Source organism: Centroberyx gerrardi, chromosome 2, assembly GCF_048128805.1.
Source record: "Centroberyx gerrardi isolate f3 chromosome 2, fCenGer3.hap1.cur.20231027, whole genome shotgun sequence".
Classification (NCBI taxonomy): Eukaryota; Metazoa; Chordata; class Actinopteri; order Beryciformes; family Berycidae; genus Centroberyx; species Centroberyx gerrardi.
In genome coordinates this window covers 10,360,280-10,377,215 of record NC_135998.1, presented here as the reverse complement: position 1 = coordinate 10,377,215, position 16,936 = coordinate 10,360,280, and the positions used below count along the sequence as shown (strand labels likewise).

Here is a 16,936-nt window from a genome sequence, read left to right as displayed (position 1 = left end):
CTTTGGACAACAGTGTCTGCTAAATGACGTAATATAATGCAAAACGCTTGACTCACATTGAAAATTTGGTTGAGTGTCAGGCACTCAAATCCACATTTTCACCCTCCAGCACTGTCTCCTGAAACTCTGAAGACTCTGGATATCGCTGAGGTGTGTGTGACACGTCTCTTCGTGTGGATTTTGGGAACAGTTTTTGGGTTGGGCATTTTTTTTCTCTATGTATCTGTTTTCTATGTACTTTATTGAATTGTTAATTATTTTTGAATGTTTATCACCCTGGGCGGTTTGGATGGTTAACCACACCTGCCATCATAGAGCTTGTCAGCCTATGGGTGTGCATGATGTATAAATATGGGTGTGGTTTCCATTTTTCAAACATTTTGACCTGACGAAGATCCAAGTATCGAAACGTTGTCACTATTAAACTTTTGTGGCATGGAGCAAGTGTGCAGGCGTTACTCCTTCTTTCATTGCCACAGTTTTCTGATAGCCGAAGTATGTAGGGTGTCCAGTTTAGTGACATTAGGGTGGCATCTCTGTTGTTTGCAGACGATACCGTCCTTTTGGCTTCATCAGATTGTGAACTCCGAGGTGCATTGGAGCGGTTTCCTGCCGAGTGTGACGTGGTCAAGATGCGGATCAGCGCATCCAAATCTTAGACTATGATTTTGTCCCAGAAAAAAAGATGGCCTGTCTCATTCAGGTGAGGTGGGAGCTGCTGCCCCAAGAGTTCAGATATCTCTCTCTCTCTCTCTTATTAACAATTGAGGGTAAAAGGGATCAGGAGATTGACCGCCGGTTAGGTCCTCATTTATGGTCACAAGCTTTCTCTATCACACACACACACACATACATACACACACACGCTAGATAGAACATGCTGGAGGGACTACATCTCCCAGCATGCCTGAGAGCGCCTGTGATCCCCCCAGGAGGAACATGAGGAAGTTGCTGGAGAAAAGGACGTCTGGGCTGCTCTGCTCGCCCTGCTCACCGCCGCCACCCTGACCCGGATTATAGTGGCAAGAAAATGGATGGATGAAAGGATGGATGGGTGGAAAGACATTTTCACAGTGTCTTCAGATGACAAGAAAGAGAGTGATCTCTTTTCACTGTAATTGCACCTCAGGGGACATTATTCTCACCAACAGCTGTCTCCTGGAGACCAAGCGATATGCTTCTGTGCTCACCTGATAGAACCACAGAGAGATGATTCATTCCTTCATCCTTCATCCCTATTTAGAAATCTACCATTCCCCAGATTGCAGACAAGCTTTCAGACAAAGAACCATTTAAGTCTGTTTTGATTTTATTAATGTAGCCAACATTGACATTAATCTGAGTAGGATGTGAGGTCTTGCCGTCCTTTCACTGTGTGTATTACTGTTTCCATGTCTGTGCACCAATATTACAAAGATAAATTCCTGTAATATTGATTGTGCATTGCTATTTAAGTGATACTGATTTCATTTAATAATACGCCTATTCAGTTCTACATATTGAGAACTAGCCAGTTGCGAAAGAATAGGTCATAGTGACAGTTGCATGCTGAACATTGTTGCAAAATAGATACGTAATACATGATACTGGACTTTGACACCCAACAACCCTTCACACACACACACACACACACACACGCTTATTCCAGTCCATGTAACGAGTATTGTGGGTTTATGTGTATGATTTGATGATTTGTTTTTATGCTTTCATACTGTGTTGACAGTTGGATTGTTACTGCTGGATACACAGCTGAGGTACCCAGTACAACCACAGCGTTTTACTGCTGGCCACTGAGCAGCTCTACTGGAGCAGTTTGGGGTTAAGAACCTTACGATAATTGTTGAGAGAGAGAGGAGAGCTCCTTTCATCCATTTCCCCCCCACACACACACACAGACACACACAGACACTGGTAGACACACACACATACACACACACTAAATATTTGCCACCGTTTTATTTTTGATGAATTATTTATTTAAAGCCTATTTAATTCTATTTTTAAAGAAAGGTGAAATAATTCTAAACTATAGCCTATGCAGTATATACTCACACACATTAAGCATTTGTCTCATTTTCTGTCCAGTTGTTAGAAATGAGAGACTATTTCATCCCAAGTACTGAGGCTCTTTGGGGAAACAAACCATGACGGGATGCTTTGGTACAACCATCAGGTGCATCTGAGGACAAATCAATCCACCCTGTTAGAGCATGTGTGATATTTCAAATAAGGATGTGTGGACACAAATAAACTGTGAGTGATGTAAAAGGGATTAGGGTAGGGAAGGCAAAAATCCTAAACTAAAGGGCAGTAACTGCATAAGACCAAGACAGAATGAAACAGATAAAAATTACTTCATTAGGCCTATCGTCATCTCCATTATCTCCTGTTCTGACAAAAGTAGAGTGGACTATGTAGACTAACTAATATCTAACTATAGACTATCTTGTATATTATCTAATAATAGCCGAGATAATAGACTATCTAGTCTATTATCAGATATTAGATAGGATAATAGACTATCTAGTCTATTAGACTGCTAGATAATATATATTGTTTAGTGGCACATATGGGTCTATATGGGTCTATTTTTTGGTAAAGTGAAATCTAAACCTGACTCATGACATTTCACCTTTGAAAAACATTTTAAAAAAAGCCTGCTATTGTAGGGCAGAATTGGAATCTGATGCACCTTTAAACTGTCAAATTGGACTGGAACTTACCTTTTCTGGTGAGACATCCTATTATATAGCCTATAGTATATACATTTATATGGCTTATATTTTTACATATTTATAAAACGTATAAGCCTATTTTGTACTGTTGCTAGAAGCCAGGCTCACTTGTCTTGACCAAAAATCGGCAGTCAGTGTTGTTGCCATGGCGACACTTCCGTCAACAGAATCCTGGTTGCTCTGGGCAAGTTGGCAAGGTGCGAGCAGACGAGCCTTTTAATGTTTTTTAGATGACATATCATTTGCAGTTCGCCGACTCGTTAAGCCAGTTTAGTTACTTCTAAATTATCTTGATGCTCATTAAATCGCCATGACTGCTGAAACTGCCTCTGTGGAAAAGAGAGTTGGAAAATGTCTGTTGGACAACTGGGTCGAAGAGGTGAGTGGTGCTAAGTTAGCTAGCTAGCAGCTAACGCTAACCATAGTGAACACTTATTAAACTGTAGTCAGCTAATAGAACTATACTATTAATGTATCTCTGGTTGTTAATATAAAACATCCTTGGTTGTACCCAATGTATTGTTAGCTAATAGTTATTAATACTGGCATGTGTGCTTGTGTTTATGTGTGTGTGTGTGTGTGTGTGTGTGTGTGTGTGTGTGTGTAACCCCATACTAGAAGTCTTAGGCTTACTAACAGTGTTTCCTATTTTATTGTTGCTACTGAGCATCATTATAATCCTGTGACACACACACACACACACACACACACACACACACACACACACACACACCACAATACATTATGGATAGGTTATGTCCAACACACACACACACACACACACACACACACACACAGTCACACACCACAATACATTATAGATTGATATGTTGTGTATGATAGGTTATATATGTCCAACACTCACTCTCTCACACACACACACACACACCACAATACATTATGGATTGATATGTTGTGTGTATGTGTATTTATTCAGAGGGCTGCTGCAGTTCTTGACACTGACGGGTCCAGAGTACAAATCCAGAAACACGGACACCAAGGTATTCTCACGATGGACCTGGCATCAAAAATAGAAGGTGTCAGCACAGAGAAAGCATCCTACATCCCCCCCAGGGGTCCAGGGGTGAGGGAGCGGGGTATGTGTCATTGTCTCTCACCATCCACAGTAAGGAGTGTTTTATCTCACACCATTATAACCCATGCATGTACAGCAGCTCTGCCCTTGAGCAGAGCTGAAAAGATGTTTTTTTTCAGGTGGTGTTTCAAAGAACGCCACATTACAGCATTCACATTACACACTGAAAGCTACTGTGACCTTTTTTATTGGCTTTCTGTTCTTATTTTACCTTTTAATAAATGCTTTTTTCACTTTTTTCTCTCTTGTATTTTGACATTTCCATGGCTCAGGCATCAGAGGCGAGCTTTTGGAAAAACACATCTCCCAGAAGATAAGGTAAATCAGCTGTGAAATCAGTCTTTTGATCCTAAATAAGTCAATGTTGGAAGTGGTTTGTTTATGCAAACGGATAATACTTCTTTGACCATGTCTTGAAGGGAACCTGTGGGAGGCGAGTGATGTAATATTTACAAGTCTGGGGTGGTTTTACACCTTTTTAATCAGATTTTATGATGCGATTTTACATTTAGGTTACTCATCGTAATGTGGTTAATAGAGTGTATCCCTACAGATGTGGTTATTAAAATCCCCCGCAAGTTAACTGCACATAAAGAATACAAAGTGTCAAGTCTTCAGTGAAAATTGTTTGTCCTGCAGTAGACGGTGTCTCATCACTCAGTCTTGTGCCATACACAACATTTCCTGGACTTTATAAGTAGGCTACACACCAAAGCCGCTTGATTCGTTCCAGTTTCCTGACCGAGGAAGAGCTCAGAGGGTTTTTCTAGGTTTTTCTATCTGTTGTTATGTTAAAAAGAACAGCCTTTTGAACAAATAGCATTACCACCTTTAAATGTGCGGGCCAGACTAGCGGTTTGGAGAGTGTAAGAGTTTTGTTTTTCATGGCAGTCACATGCCTTGAAAATTGCCTACGTCTGCTTAAATATCACACCAATCTCTTTCGACACGGCTTGGAAATGTTACTTAAATGTATTTGATTACCGTAGATTTACAGAATGATATGAAAGGACATGTGGAAGGATGTTTAAATTCCTACACAACTAGTCTTTGTTAACTGATATACATTCTATAGTATTACATGTTTATCTGCCTAATCATTTTATATGTTGAAATGAGCTTAAGTGTATGCAGCACATAGACTTCCTGATATTGATTTCTTAATTATAGGAAAATGTTGCAAAACAGCTATACCACAGGTTGTTTTTACCACTGCATAAGTATTCCATGTCATCCCTATACTGTCACAGTGTGGTATGGTTTTCAGTGTTTTCAAACATGGTTTTCATGTTTTGTGCGTAGTTTGTTTCAGTGTGGTCATGCTAGAAGCGTGCTGGTAAGTTGCCCAAACAAAATTCAAACTGGACCGCCTTCAAACAGTGCTGACTACTCATAGCCAGACAGGACAGTCTGCTCAGCACTGCTGATAGAGTACCATACCTATAGTAGGCCCAATATATACTGTAAAGTATGTGTAGTGGAAAAACTCAATGGGTTCTCAGACTGAATATTGGTAGATGCTGATATTGCCTACACCCATTATTTCACAGTGAGAAGGTACATGCAGAATTCAGCCCAGCGCCTCCCAAGACAGACTTCCGCTCCACCACCCAGAAGGATTTCATTGTCGAGGGATTTGTGCCTCTTGACCCTGAACCAACAAACGTATGTAAATGTATAGCCTATTTATAAAAGTGTCACATTTTACTTAACATACTTCCATTATGTGTTCATGAACAGTCAACTGTTGACATCAGACCCACTGGGGAACCATAGCCAACACCTGCAAAATATATCCATCTTAACAAATCATTTAATCTAGTATTGAGTCTTAAAATCTTATTTTTCTTAAGTGAAAAAATCTGCCAATGGGGTGAGATAATTTCACTTGTTTCCAATCCAAACCAACTTGTTTCAAGAATTTTCTTGAAGAAGTAGATGTAGGTGACTGACTGTAAATAGAAAATATGTGTGCTAACAGTGAAAATGTGCGAAAATAAAACATTGCTTCAACAGTATGAGCAGAATGAAGAAAACCAGCGTCAGATAAATTGTTTTGATGTAAACAGAACACAGTGCAATGTATTTTCAGTGTAACACCGTTCACAGTGTATTCTCCTTCTCTCATTGGTCAGGTTTATGATTACAAAACTGATCAGGCTGTTACATTTTGGAGTGAGAATCACCAGCGGGTACAGGTCAGTCAGATTGTTCCATATTTCTTTATTAAAATCACTACTAATGGATAATGGATAGAACTGAGTGTTATATTTTCATTGTTTCATTATATATGTATTTGGGGAGAGGGATTTGGAGTGGATTAACACTGTAACTGCATTCAATTATTTCAATTCTATTTGAAATTGTTTCGTTTATGGACCAAAGGGAATAAATTATGTATAATAGATTAATTTTCCTCTCCAATGGTGAAAATTTGTGCAACTTTGCTGTTCCTTCCCTCTTCCTTTTAAATAATAAACATAATCACTAATAGCACCAAATCTCACATAGTCAGACTTCAATAAAATGTCAGAGGAGAATGCAACAAAAGCAGCAGCTCTCAAAAGCATTGCATTTATCCAGCAAGGTCAGGGACACTCAGAAGATTATAGACTTTGTGTTTGTTCAAAGCTTCTATTCAGTCATTCTTAGTGTCTGCCTGGTGCAAAATGTCTTCATTCATTATCTTGTACAATTCTGCTTTTTCATTCTTCATGCCATGAACTGACTGATCACTGTTAGTGTTTTTCACTGTTCACTTTTTTTTCTGAGCAGCAGAAGAAAACCAAGCTGAGCAAAAGTATAAAAAGCAACTTGAATGTTATTCTTCTCTCCCTGCCATGTTGTGTGTTTTGTGTCACAGGGTGTGAGTGCTGTACGGACCTCGGACACTCCTTTCAAAAAGACATCCATGTTCAGCACACCTGTTACTGAGCAGCTGGATCAACTTGTGCTCCCACCTGAGAACTGAGCTAGTATGTCAGTCTGTCGGTTTATTACAGCTTTATGGATGCATTATATTAAAGTGAAAATCCGCAAGATTCTTGTTTTTCTCGATTTTGGCGACATATTGGTGATAAGCGGTTATTCCTTTGGTGTTTTGCACCGCATTTCCCAGCGATCACTTCACAACAGTGTTGCCATTACTTTGATGTCACTGGACTGACAGCAGCTCACAAACAAACAAATAAACAAGCATGTGCTGTTCTACTGAGACCGGTGAAGCCACTACAAATAACGGAATGACAGAATTTTAGCCAGAGCGATCATAGAGCGACCATGTGTACAGAGACAGAAAAATATCAACACTATATACAGTAAATATATCAAACATGTTTTTCAAAACAATGTACTAAATGTTTAGTTACATTATTACTCCATACCTATTGCAATGGATAGTCACATAAACTCACAAATACAAAGTCACAAATACCTAACCGACAAAAGACAGTGACTGCTTACAGTAACATTAGCAACAGACCTACGTTAGTTACTTTTAACCTGCTAACTGAGCGATCATTAAACCTGCGAAACTTAGATAGTTATTGTTTTGAATGTGGTTTCCACCATACTTTGTTAAGAAATGTCACTTGTAACTATAACAGGCACAGTCGTGTATCAACATCACACCATGTTCAAAGTGTTACATATGTCAGATGTAATCTGCCAGGTATGTCTAATCTAACTTCAGTAGCAATTATGTAGGATTTTTTTTTTTTATGTGCAAACAATTTGGTCTTACTAGCAAAGAAAACATATCGTTATGAACATTCCACTGCTGCATCTATGAGTATTGCAAATGTAAACTTTGGAAATTTCTTTTTAACTTTGTAAATGTTCCACCATGTATTTTTCTTTAAAAGTGACTGCAAATTTAGTATTTTCTGTGTATTACAGTGTGTTTGTCCTGTTTTTTCATGCTGCTTTTGCTTGGACAGAGAGCTGGTTTTGTTTGCAGGCTCCCTGCATCTTTTTCTATCATTTCACTGTTGCCTTGTGCAACCTCTAATTATTGCAATTGAACGGTGTTGAACAACAAAAAGCCACATTTTCCTCCTACACTGGGTAAATATCTTGCTATTGTCCTTGGACAAATGACAAATCAGGACTCGGAGAATAGGAGGGAAAGTGTTTCTCCACCTTTACAAAGGACTGTGTTCACAAGCCCCCACCATAAAGAAGTGAAATGTATTGTTGGGGATGTGGGTTAGCCACATCACACAGTGCATGGCACAGATTCAGATATGTGTTCTGTCAATCACAGGACAATTCTGCTGCTGCTGATCCTTTCTGAGGTTTCAGCAGGGATTAGCAGGAGGTAGCTATGGCGACAAGTCATTTTTGGTCATATTTATGCAGTTTTTCTCACCAAACATTTCATTATCTCATGGGATGATACAGGAAAAAACAATTTGCCTCTGAAACACAGGACCTTGGATCAGATTCATTCTTAATATTTGAAATGAAGTGTGATAAAGCAATTTTCATTTTTATTTCCCACGTTTGCTTACAGTTGTGTCTCTCTGTCATATGTTTCTTATGATTTATTCTCATTTTAGCCATAATTTGAATAAAAATCAATCAATAAAACAAAATTCCACCGTCAAAGGAAATCTGTGTCATGTGTGGAGTGCGTTCCCCCGATCAAAACCCTCAGATGACCCAACTATTCATTTTCTTCACTGATGTGCAAGTTAGCAGTGCCTCAAAGCATGTTTCAGAATAAAAAAAACAAGAAACCATACCACAATTTAATATTTTTACAGACTTGTGCGTCAAGTGGTTTTGAAAATTATTCATTCCCCTTGACTTTTTGATGTTTTGTTTTTTTTGTGGTATGCGTTGAGGCATTTATTTGTTATCCTTTGTGTGACTCTGCACTCACAGCAGTCCATTCTGTGGAAGTGAAGAAACAAATTTCAGGGAATTTCTCTGCACAATACATCCCCCCCCCTCCACCCCCTCACCCCCCACCCCTAGGAAGACAGTGTGATGGAGGGCCCGGTCAGCTGTGATAAGTTAATAGGTCATTGTGTGGTTTGAAGCGCTCAGCATCGGTCTGTGGACTCGCCAACATTCACTCTCCACAGTGTGGCTCACACAGCCACCGGTGGTGTGTCAGCGTGAGCGAGTGGGCGGTAATTACAGTCATGCAGGAGGGAAAGATGTTCTCCTGCAGAGATGAAGACACACACACACACACACACACACACACACACACACACACGCACAGACAGAGCCCATGCCCCCGTTTCACAACTGATAATGGGTGTCTAATGAGATGTGATGTCATTGCAGCAACACACAGCTGCCTGCTACCGTTCTCTTACTCTCTCTCTCTTTCTCTCTCTCTATCGCTTTATCTCTCTTTATCTGTGCTTCCCCTGTCTATCCACACCTGCATAGTTAATTACAGATGCTTGATGTTCAGTTTTCAACAGCACACCGCTGATTAGATTAAAAAAGAAAACACTTAAGCCTGGCAGTACTGTATTGAGTGTTATGCTCAATGGCAGCTCCAGTTGGATACGCCTCAACTAATTGTAATGACTTGCAAGGAGAAAAGCATAGCGTTAATAGATGATAAAAATAGATGATAAAAATAGTAAAATCTTCAAGCTACACTCCCAAAAGGTTACACTAGGTAGGCTGCCCCTCTGCTGAATTGACTGGTACACTTGCATTAGCTCTGTATTCACTTCCAGACATTTTAATATGTGATTCTACCGGGACGTCAAATATTTCGGGGGGCAGCACAAGGGCGATTATAAATTCTTTCTGGGTTAAATTTAGATGAAAACATTTTGGGTAAGTGTTATCAGCGGGATATGGCCCAGATACGTTCTGAGAGTTCACATGAGCACAGTAAATGTCAGCCTTGTGCACGGCAAAGCATCAAGTAAAGCATAACTCCTAAAGAACGGCCGTATAAAGCCTCTCTCACTTGGTCACTGCCTCTCTCACATTACACACTATAGCTCTGTGGAGGGAAATGTCAATAACTAACCACACACCCACAGCAAAATAGTGCTTGGTCGATAAATGGAAGAAAAAAAAAGCGAGTGTTTTACTCAGTTTATTGAACAAAATATCTTACAGTATCTTGGATATACATATATACATATTATCTTGTACTGTATAACACCGCTGTTGAACGTTGACCTCTGCATTGACATCGATCATGACACTGTGCCTCCCGTCTTCAATGAATGCTTCAAGGAAATATTAATACATCATTGACTCCCAAACACATTATACAAATCTTAATATAGAAAGCACAAAAAATAAGAATTTATCAGTGAAAAGTACTCACTCTCAGGACAGAAAGGTTCTTCATACAAAAAACAACTTTTACAATTTTTTGCAGTTACAGTATGCAGGTAATAAATATACCTGGAATTCCCTCTATTTCTGTCTTAAAGTATAGTGTTGTTCACTTTCCTCTGCAGGGAATCACCAATATGGACTTATTCTAGAACAAATAAAGTAGTGGCTTGGCCACCGGAGCCTCTGTTGTTGTCTCCGCCGCGCTGCTGCTGCCGCTGCTGCCGCTGCTGCCGCTGCTGCTGCCGCTGCTGCTGCCGCTGCTGCTGCCGCTGCCACATTATCAGCAGGCCTCTCAGATAACATACACATCAGTCTTCTCCCCAAGAAGCCAATAGGTTCTCATTTTGCCTTTGCCCTGGAAAAACACAGAAATCAATAGGTTCATCAATGGAGATGAAGTGGGAGGGGGTGGGGGGAGTTGGGGGCGATATCCTCTAAAAGGCTGCCCTTCAGCTCACCTTACACCACCTTTCTCCTTAAATGAAGCACTGTGCATAATCAGAACTAAAACAACCATGTCATAGTCATCATTTCAAATCTGTATTTCACTCCAAACTAGAAAAACTAGACAGAGAAACTGGATTTAGCATGATGTAATGTCACAGTTACTCAAAGTTCACACATAAAAACCTAGAAATAGCAAACGCTCTTGCAAAAACAAACGAGCTGTGTCTTTACTCAGCAGCCGCCATGAACACATTTCAGCTGCACAGCCTTCATCAGCATTGTTTCTCTGGCACTGCAACTCTGTCCATCTAGATCAGTAGTTATCAATCCTGCTCCCCAGAATACTGCTGGGTTTTCCTACCAGCTAGTTAATTGCAGTTAATTTCATCCACTTGGAGTCCCAGGTCTAAATCAGGTCCTGATTAGCTATAGCTAGAATGAAAACCAGCAGGGCTCCGGGACTGAAAACCATTGATCTAAGATTTTCAAGTTGAGCTTGAGAGTTTCTAGTAAACCCAGATTAAGAAAACAATCTCCTTACCTTCATTTCTACATCTCCTCGTAACTGTAGATCAAAGTAGCCAAACTCATCTAGCACTTCTTTGGTGGCTGAGGATAGATGGATCTTCAAGGCTGCAAGGCAGAGGACAACAGGCAAGACTGTGAGTGTGTAACGCAGTGAATAACAAGTGCCGCTCCTCAAAATACTTGAAGCTACACTGCCCTTCCTTTCATCGCAGGCCTCTAGAAGCTACAATACATGAGGAAAAATCAGAAGTGAGACGCTGGCGATGCGTTCAAGGCCGACAGACGTCAGCGCTGAGATGTTAATAGCGGTGAAAATCTTTATTGTTGTGTCCAATCAATGCGCACAATGCAGAGATGTGAGAGACGTGAACCCGGTCTTTGATGCTTCATGCTGCACGGTTTATCGCAGGGTGAGGGCCCCGAGCTGTAAGTGCTATCAATTATTTACCAGTGGAGGCACAATGCAGGAAGCGACTCAGTAGTTAATCAATACATGTGATGATCCGCTCGCAAAATATCCAACCGCCATATCATAACACTAGTTCCTGTCACTGCCAGTTAAGAACTACAATGTCAGTGCAAAAATCATTGGTCTCAGCAGGTCAATGCATCTCATATTCAGCTTTGAAACCATATTTTTACTTAAGGAAGTCTCAGCGTATCGTCACTTATTTCAACTAAGTTCTTGAGACAGAAATGATCCAACCCTATAGCGGCAGATGCTTGTTTACAGTTGTTTTAACAAAAATAACAAAGATTTGCACTCAAATACGAGATTAAATCACTTAAGATGTTGTTTTTTCAGTGTAGTCATTAAAGGAATATGCAGACTTTTTTGGAAAATAAGCTGTTTGATCATCTTACCATTGTGCAACAAGACAGCATATGAGCAACGAGACAGCATTCAAGATATAATGAACTGTTCAGATGAGTCCTATTGTCCTTTTGTCACCGAGTGAAAAATGCCTCACATTATAGTTGTTATGTACTAATTATGTAACTTGTCTATCGTTTGGTCCTTGGTGTGAAATATGGGCAGGGAGCTCAAGCAACTTCAAAATAATTGGATGAACGTCAAGTGTAGGATTTCAGTCAAGAAAGATAATGGGAGTGAATAACAAAATCTTTCACATTATACTTGACATTAACAGAGAAGAACAATGACCAGCTCAAAAAAGCGCACTAAGAAAACTCGAAGTACTTGCAAATACCAAATAGCAGCGAATAATGAGCACATTGTTACCGCCGCCGCTCGAATTCGTGGTTTTTCCCTGTTGAATGCCAGATTGTGACATTCGGGTTTAAGCGGCAACATGTGATATAAAAGCTGACAGGCACCAAAGAGATACAAAGTCTGAAAAAATGACACTCACCCTCTCCATTCGACTCCATCCGAGATGCCGTGTTGACAGTATCTCCAAATAAACAGTATCTGGGCATTTTCAAACCAACCACCCCAGCACAGACAGGACCTATAAAACAGAAGCTAAATATAGTTAAAATATACTTGTGGGGGGGATCATTAGACATTAATACATGCTAAGAACACTTGTGTCATCATTATCACAGGAAAACCTCAGTAAAAGTGGTTTTAAAATAGGAAAACAAAGGCATAATTGGAGTGAGGGGGGACATAATTAAACAGTAATACATGCTAAGAACACGAGTGTCATCATTATCATACGAAAATCTTAGTAAAAGTGGTTTTTAAAATAGGGCAACAAAGGCATGATTGGAGTGAAACCGCGCTCACAACGCTTTGCTTACACCGACAACGCTAAGTGCCAACCTACGCACGCTACTCAAAGGTCCATCTCTGCTGCATGTCAAGTGTTTGAATAAGAATATAAACACTGCCGCCATGAGCCAATACAGTCTAAATACTATGGGAGAAGCCTCTCATAAATTATTTTAGAGTAAATGTCTCAGACAGAGCAAGGCAAAACATCCTGTATTTGTGTGTCCAGTCTAAACGTTCCACCGTTGGTACCCAGAAGTGGAACGTAACTTACAAATGCTCTTGTTGGTTGTACATAACTTCTTTTTTTTTTTTTTTTTAATAATGCTTCTTTTTTGAGTAGTTTATTGTAGTTTAGTCTATTTTTATTCCTACTTTAGTAAATATTTGACCCGAGTTGAAGTATTTACTCCTAGTTGTACTTCTGGTCTTACAGATAAACACAGTTATTTAGGACTTGTACCTCTAATAATTTATCCTAGTTTTGCTTACATGATCAAATAGGAACCATCTCCAAACCTTGAGGTGAAAATTGTTTGCGAGGATTTTCAGGCAGTACAAAAAGCAGTTTGGTACATGCCCATGTTTAAAAGTATCAGTAGCTGAGTACTTCTTTAATGGACCAGTCCTTTATGTGAGTCATTTTCTAGATTACTGGGTAACTGAAGGAGCAGTAAATCTTCTTGAGCAAAATTGTTTCCGTTGTCTTTCCCCCTTTCTCGGTGATGATTGGGATGAACTGAGTGTCATCAACCATGTTCACTACAGTTTATAATAATCACTAGGAAATAATCCCTTGCACTGGATACATAAGTACATAGTTTATCACATAGAGGCTGCCTGACTTGCCAATTATTTATCATACAATAAATGATCATGAAGCTATTTGTCATGGCGATCCATAAACATTTACTCAGTATTAAAAATGTGACATTGCTATGATTGATTATAGGATTTTGTTGTGAATAAGAGATATGAAGGCCAAGGAGTAAAGAAATCCTGACAATGCTGATTCATTTAATTGGATCAAAAGCAGCTGAAACTTTTTAGCTCAGATTTTGTTTTTTAGAGCACTTCATTCGTGATTTTAGAGCACCTCAGCTGTCACATTACACACACTGCAATTATGAATTTGCTTCTTCACACATCCTTCTGAGACACTCATCCATTTCATCACACGGGTCACGGCCAAGCCGCACCGAAAGCAGCGTGTTCGCATGGAGCCACGGCCGCCCCCTCAAACTGGTCGCTTCTGGGCATGTCAACTAGTGGCAGCAAGTGGGAGTTAGCCAACTTTGTCCGACCCAAATATTTTGATATCCAAAGGGTTTAGATAGCTGTGTAAACTTTTAATAACTAGGACGTGGAGTTGGAGAAATAAGGTTCAATCAGTCCAAATCTATTGCGGAAAAAATATCGCTAACAATTGCTTAATTCACTGCTAAATTAGTAGCCTGTGTTGACCCATCTAAGGCACTGACAACATCTGCCTCCGTCTTCCAGGCAGCATTTCTCCTCTCAGTGTCCCAATAGATGGGGAGGGAGGGGTCATACAACTTGGGAAATCCCGACACCGCAATAATTTATTTGTCCACAAAAGACTTTTGCTTGGACAGGTTCCCGGTAATGAGAAAGTTGGGTGAAAGCCGGTAGAAGCATTGCGTAATCAACGTCATCTTCTCGGACAAATGGATTGGCTCTCGCATCGGCACCCAGGAGGTCGGTGCTCTGTGCTTTGTACCACAACAGGGCGGACGCTAGGGGTTATGGGGATCAAATCTGGGACCTACATGATGGTCTCTCTAACCAGCACGTCGCCCCGATGCAGCCTCCTGCAGGTCCCGGTGTAACTGGGAGGACAGACGTACCTGTGTGTATCCCTATCCTGAGTCGTAGCTGGTCGTTGGGTCTGTGCCGGATCTTGAATGTTTTGACCTGCTCTAACAAGGCCAGTGACATGCCAGCGATCTCTCTGGCGTGGAGTTTCCCGTTCCGCACCGGGAGTCCGGACACCACCATGTACGCGTCTCCAATGGTCTCCACCTGGTGGAAACACGATAAAAGCCAAAAGGTTAGAGAACAGAGAAAGAATAATCCCAGATCATCCCACACACAATTTTGAATTGTAGGATGGTAGTGCAGCTTGTGCAGAATTACGATTATTAGAATTACTGTGAGAAGTATTTATTATATTATTACTTTGCACCAAAAATTGGAGTATGTGTATTCTTTGCACTCCTATTGTATTCCTGTATGGATCGAAGGGTAGATCCTGGCACTAATACTGCCAGTGCTGAACATTTGTTTACTACTGGAGGCATTTTTTGCTAAAAATGCATGCACTCAAAGTATTGTATAAAGTTGCATATTTTAATGTGAAAGTAAGAGAAAAGTCCTTTCTATTTCAACTCTTAAGATTGTAAACAAATACATCAAGTCTTTCTAATTACTGAACAAGATGCGGAGACAATGATCAACTTGACTTACCTTGTATACATCGAAGTTATCAATGATGGCATCAAAACAGGTGTATAGATCATTGAGCAACGTCACAACCTACAGAGAGAGACAGAAGTGTTGTGATAAAATTACTCAAGTGAAGCAACAGTACTGCAAAAAAGAGATAAAGGACTGAAATTTTGAACTGAAAGCATTGTGGCTTTCAAATTTGACCACAGCAACTGTAATGAAAATGCAAGAACAAATTCCTCAGAGTCTGCTAATCTGACATTTTACACTTGGTTGTTTGTTACAGGACTGAGACGGATTGGATGGCCAGTGTGTGTCTGCAAAAACTCTCTGTCTGTCTTTCACAGTCAAGACTCACATATCTGTGTTTGTCTCTGGCTGGACCAATGCCCACCGTGGCTTACTGACAAAAATATTTGCATGATCATAAGTCAAAGCAACAGATGGAATACTGCAAACACATTTGACACACCATATGCACCAAATGTATCAAATGGCGTGGAGTAACGGTTATGTAAGAGGTCTGCCATTTATTCAAAAGGTATCAAGTCTTTGATGTTCATTTAAAAAAGACAAATCATCATCAAAATTCCCCCCTATTTAATCATTCAGTGCATGAAATATAGATATACATAAGTAGAATGAACACTGCTGAGGAAATGAGAACATTTAAATTGAGGAATTTACAGTATGATCATTTCTTTAACAGTCATCTCTTAATTTGCAGTGCATGAAATGTAAGTAATTGAACAAGAGTGTGTTTGTTTGGCGACATATTTGTTACTGATTGGCTGTGAGATGGACTGCATATTGCTGCAGATTGTACCATACCATTTCGCCGCACTGCATTTGGGCAATCAGCTTTCTCTGTAAAAGCCACAAATCAGTGGAACACCCTGCCTGACGATGTGAGGAGCTGCAGCTCTATCAGCACTTTCAAAACCAACTTAAAAAGTCTGTTAAAAGCTGCTCAGCTCTGTGCTTTTTTTTTTGACAAGCATACATTTGTGATGTGCTTTTGTGTGTAGTTTTGTATTTCGTGTTTTGTGTGTTCTTTTTTGTATAACTTTGTATGTTGTTTTTACTCTGTACTGTTTGTTATTGTGCTGTTTCTTTGCTTTGACCTGCCAAGGGACTACAGATGCGAATTAGCTTGTAGCTATAATCTGGTACGGTGCATCAAATGGTGACATTTATGTTTAAACTGTACATTGTCCCTTTTAAATAAATAAATAAATAAAACATGTTTACATTTGCCTTGTTTCACTAGTTTTGAGGTAGCCTGGTTCCAGACTCCTGAATTGCGATCCGCCCACTCTTCAGATGTGGTCGAGCGATTCAGATTCTGGTGTTGCTCTATTCAAAGCCGATTTCTCGATCGGAAAAACGATCGGGCCAATCAGCACCTTTGTGGGCGGGACTAAAGTTTGAGCCGTTCGTGCAACGGTTTTTCATTGGTGTTTCGGCAGAATAATATTTGTTGAAATCATTGCTTAACCAATATATTGTCTTTGCAAAGACGATATTCTTGTCAAAAACGACATTTTTGGTAAAGTTGGTAAATATGCCCAGCATCAGTGTCACTGAAAATCACAT

General features: G+C 40.0%; 3 protein-coding genes across 3 annotated transcripts in view; 1 reads left to right on the top strand and 2 right to left on the bottom strand.

Moving 5' to 3' along the window:
* LOC139926893 (annexin A1-like) overlaps positions 1-16,936 on the bottom strand; it is a 161,874-nt gene that overhangs the window by 62,586 nt on the left and 82,352 nt on the right. The window lies entirely within an intron of this gene.
* On the top strand, positions 3,020-6,802 carry spag8 (sperm associated antigen 8). The gene is made up of 6 exons (XM_071918782.2): positions 3,020-3,114; positions 3,673-3,832; positions 4,104-4,149; positions 5,382-5,496; positions 5,967-6,029; positions 6,695-6,802. Exons 1-6 carry the CDS (start codon positions 3,046-3,048, stop codon positions 6,800-6,802), a joined length of 561 nt encoding a protein of 186 aa, XP_071774883.2. The 5' UTR covers positions 3,020-3,045.
* Positions 9,892-16,936, bottom strand: part of npr2 (natriuretic peptide receptor 2) — a 50,442-nt gene continuing 43,397 nt past the window's right edge. The window contains exons 18-22 of the mRNA XM_071918759.2: positions 15,359-15,427; positions 14,740-14,914; positions 12,507-12,605; positions 11,147-11,238; positions 9,892-10,513 (exon numbers count right to left, since the gene is read on the bottom strand). Coding sequence (XP_071774860.1) covers positions 10,451-10,513; positions 11,147-11,238; positions 12,507-12,605; positions 14,740-14,914; positions 15,359-15,427 — 498 coding nt within the window. The 3' untranslated portion in view covers positions 9,892-10,450. The remainder of the gene's footprint in view (positions 10,514-11,146; positions 11,239-12,506; positions 12,606-14,739; positions 14,915-15,358; positions 15,428-16,936) is intronic.

Excerpts from the sequence above, each read along its gene's own strand:
- spag8 (XM_071918782.2), top strand. The coding sequence starts at position 3,046 with ATGACTGCTGAAACTGCCTCTGTGGAAAAGAGAGTTGGAAAATGTCTG. Across the intron at positions 4,150-5,381 it reads CACATCTCCCAGAAGATAAG|TGAGAAGGTACATGCAGAAT; the intron begins GTAAATCAGCTG and ends ATTATTTCACAG. Across the intron at positions 6,030-6,694 it reads AGAATCACCAGCGGGTACAG|GGTGTGAGTGCTGTACGGAC; the intron begins GTCAGTCAGATT and ends TTTGTGTCACAG.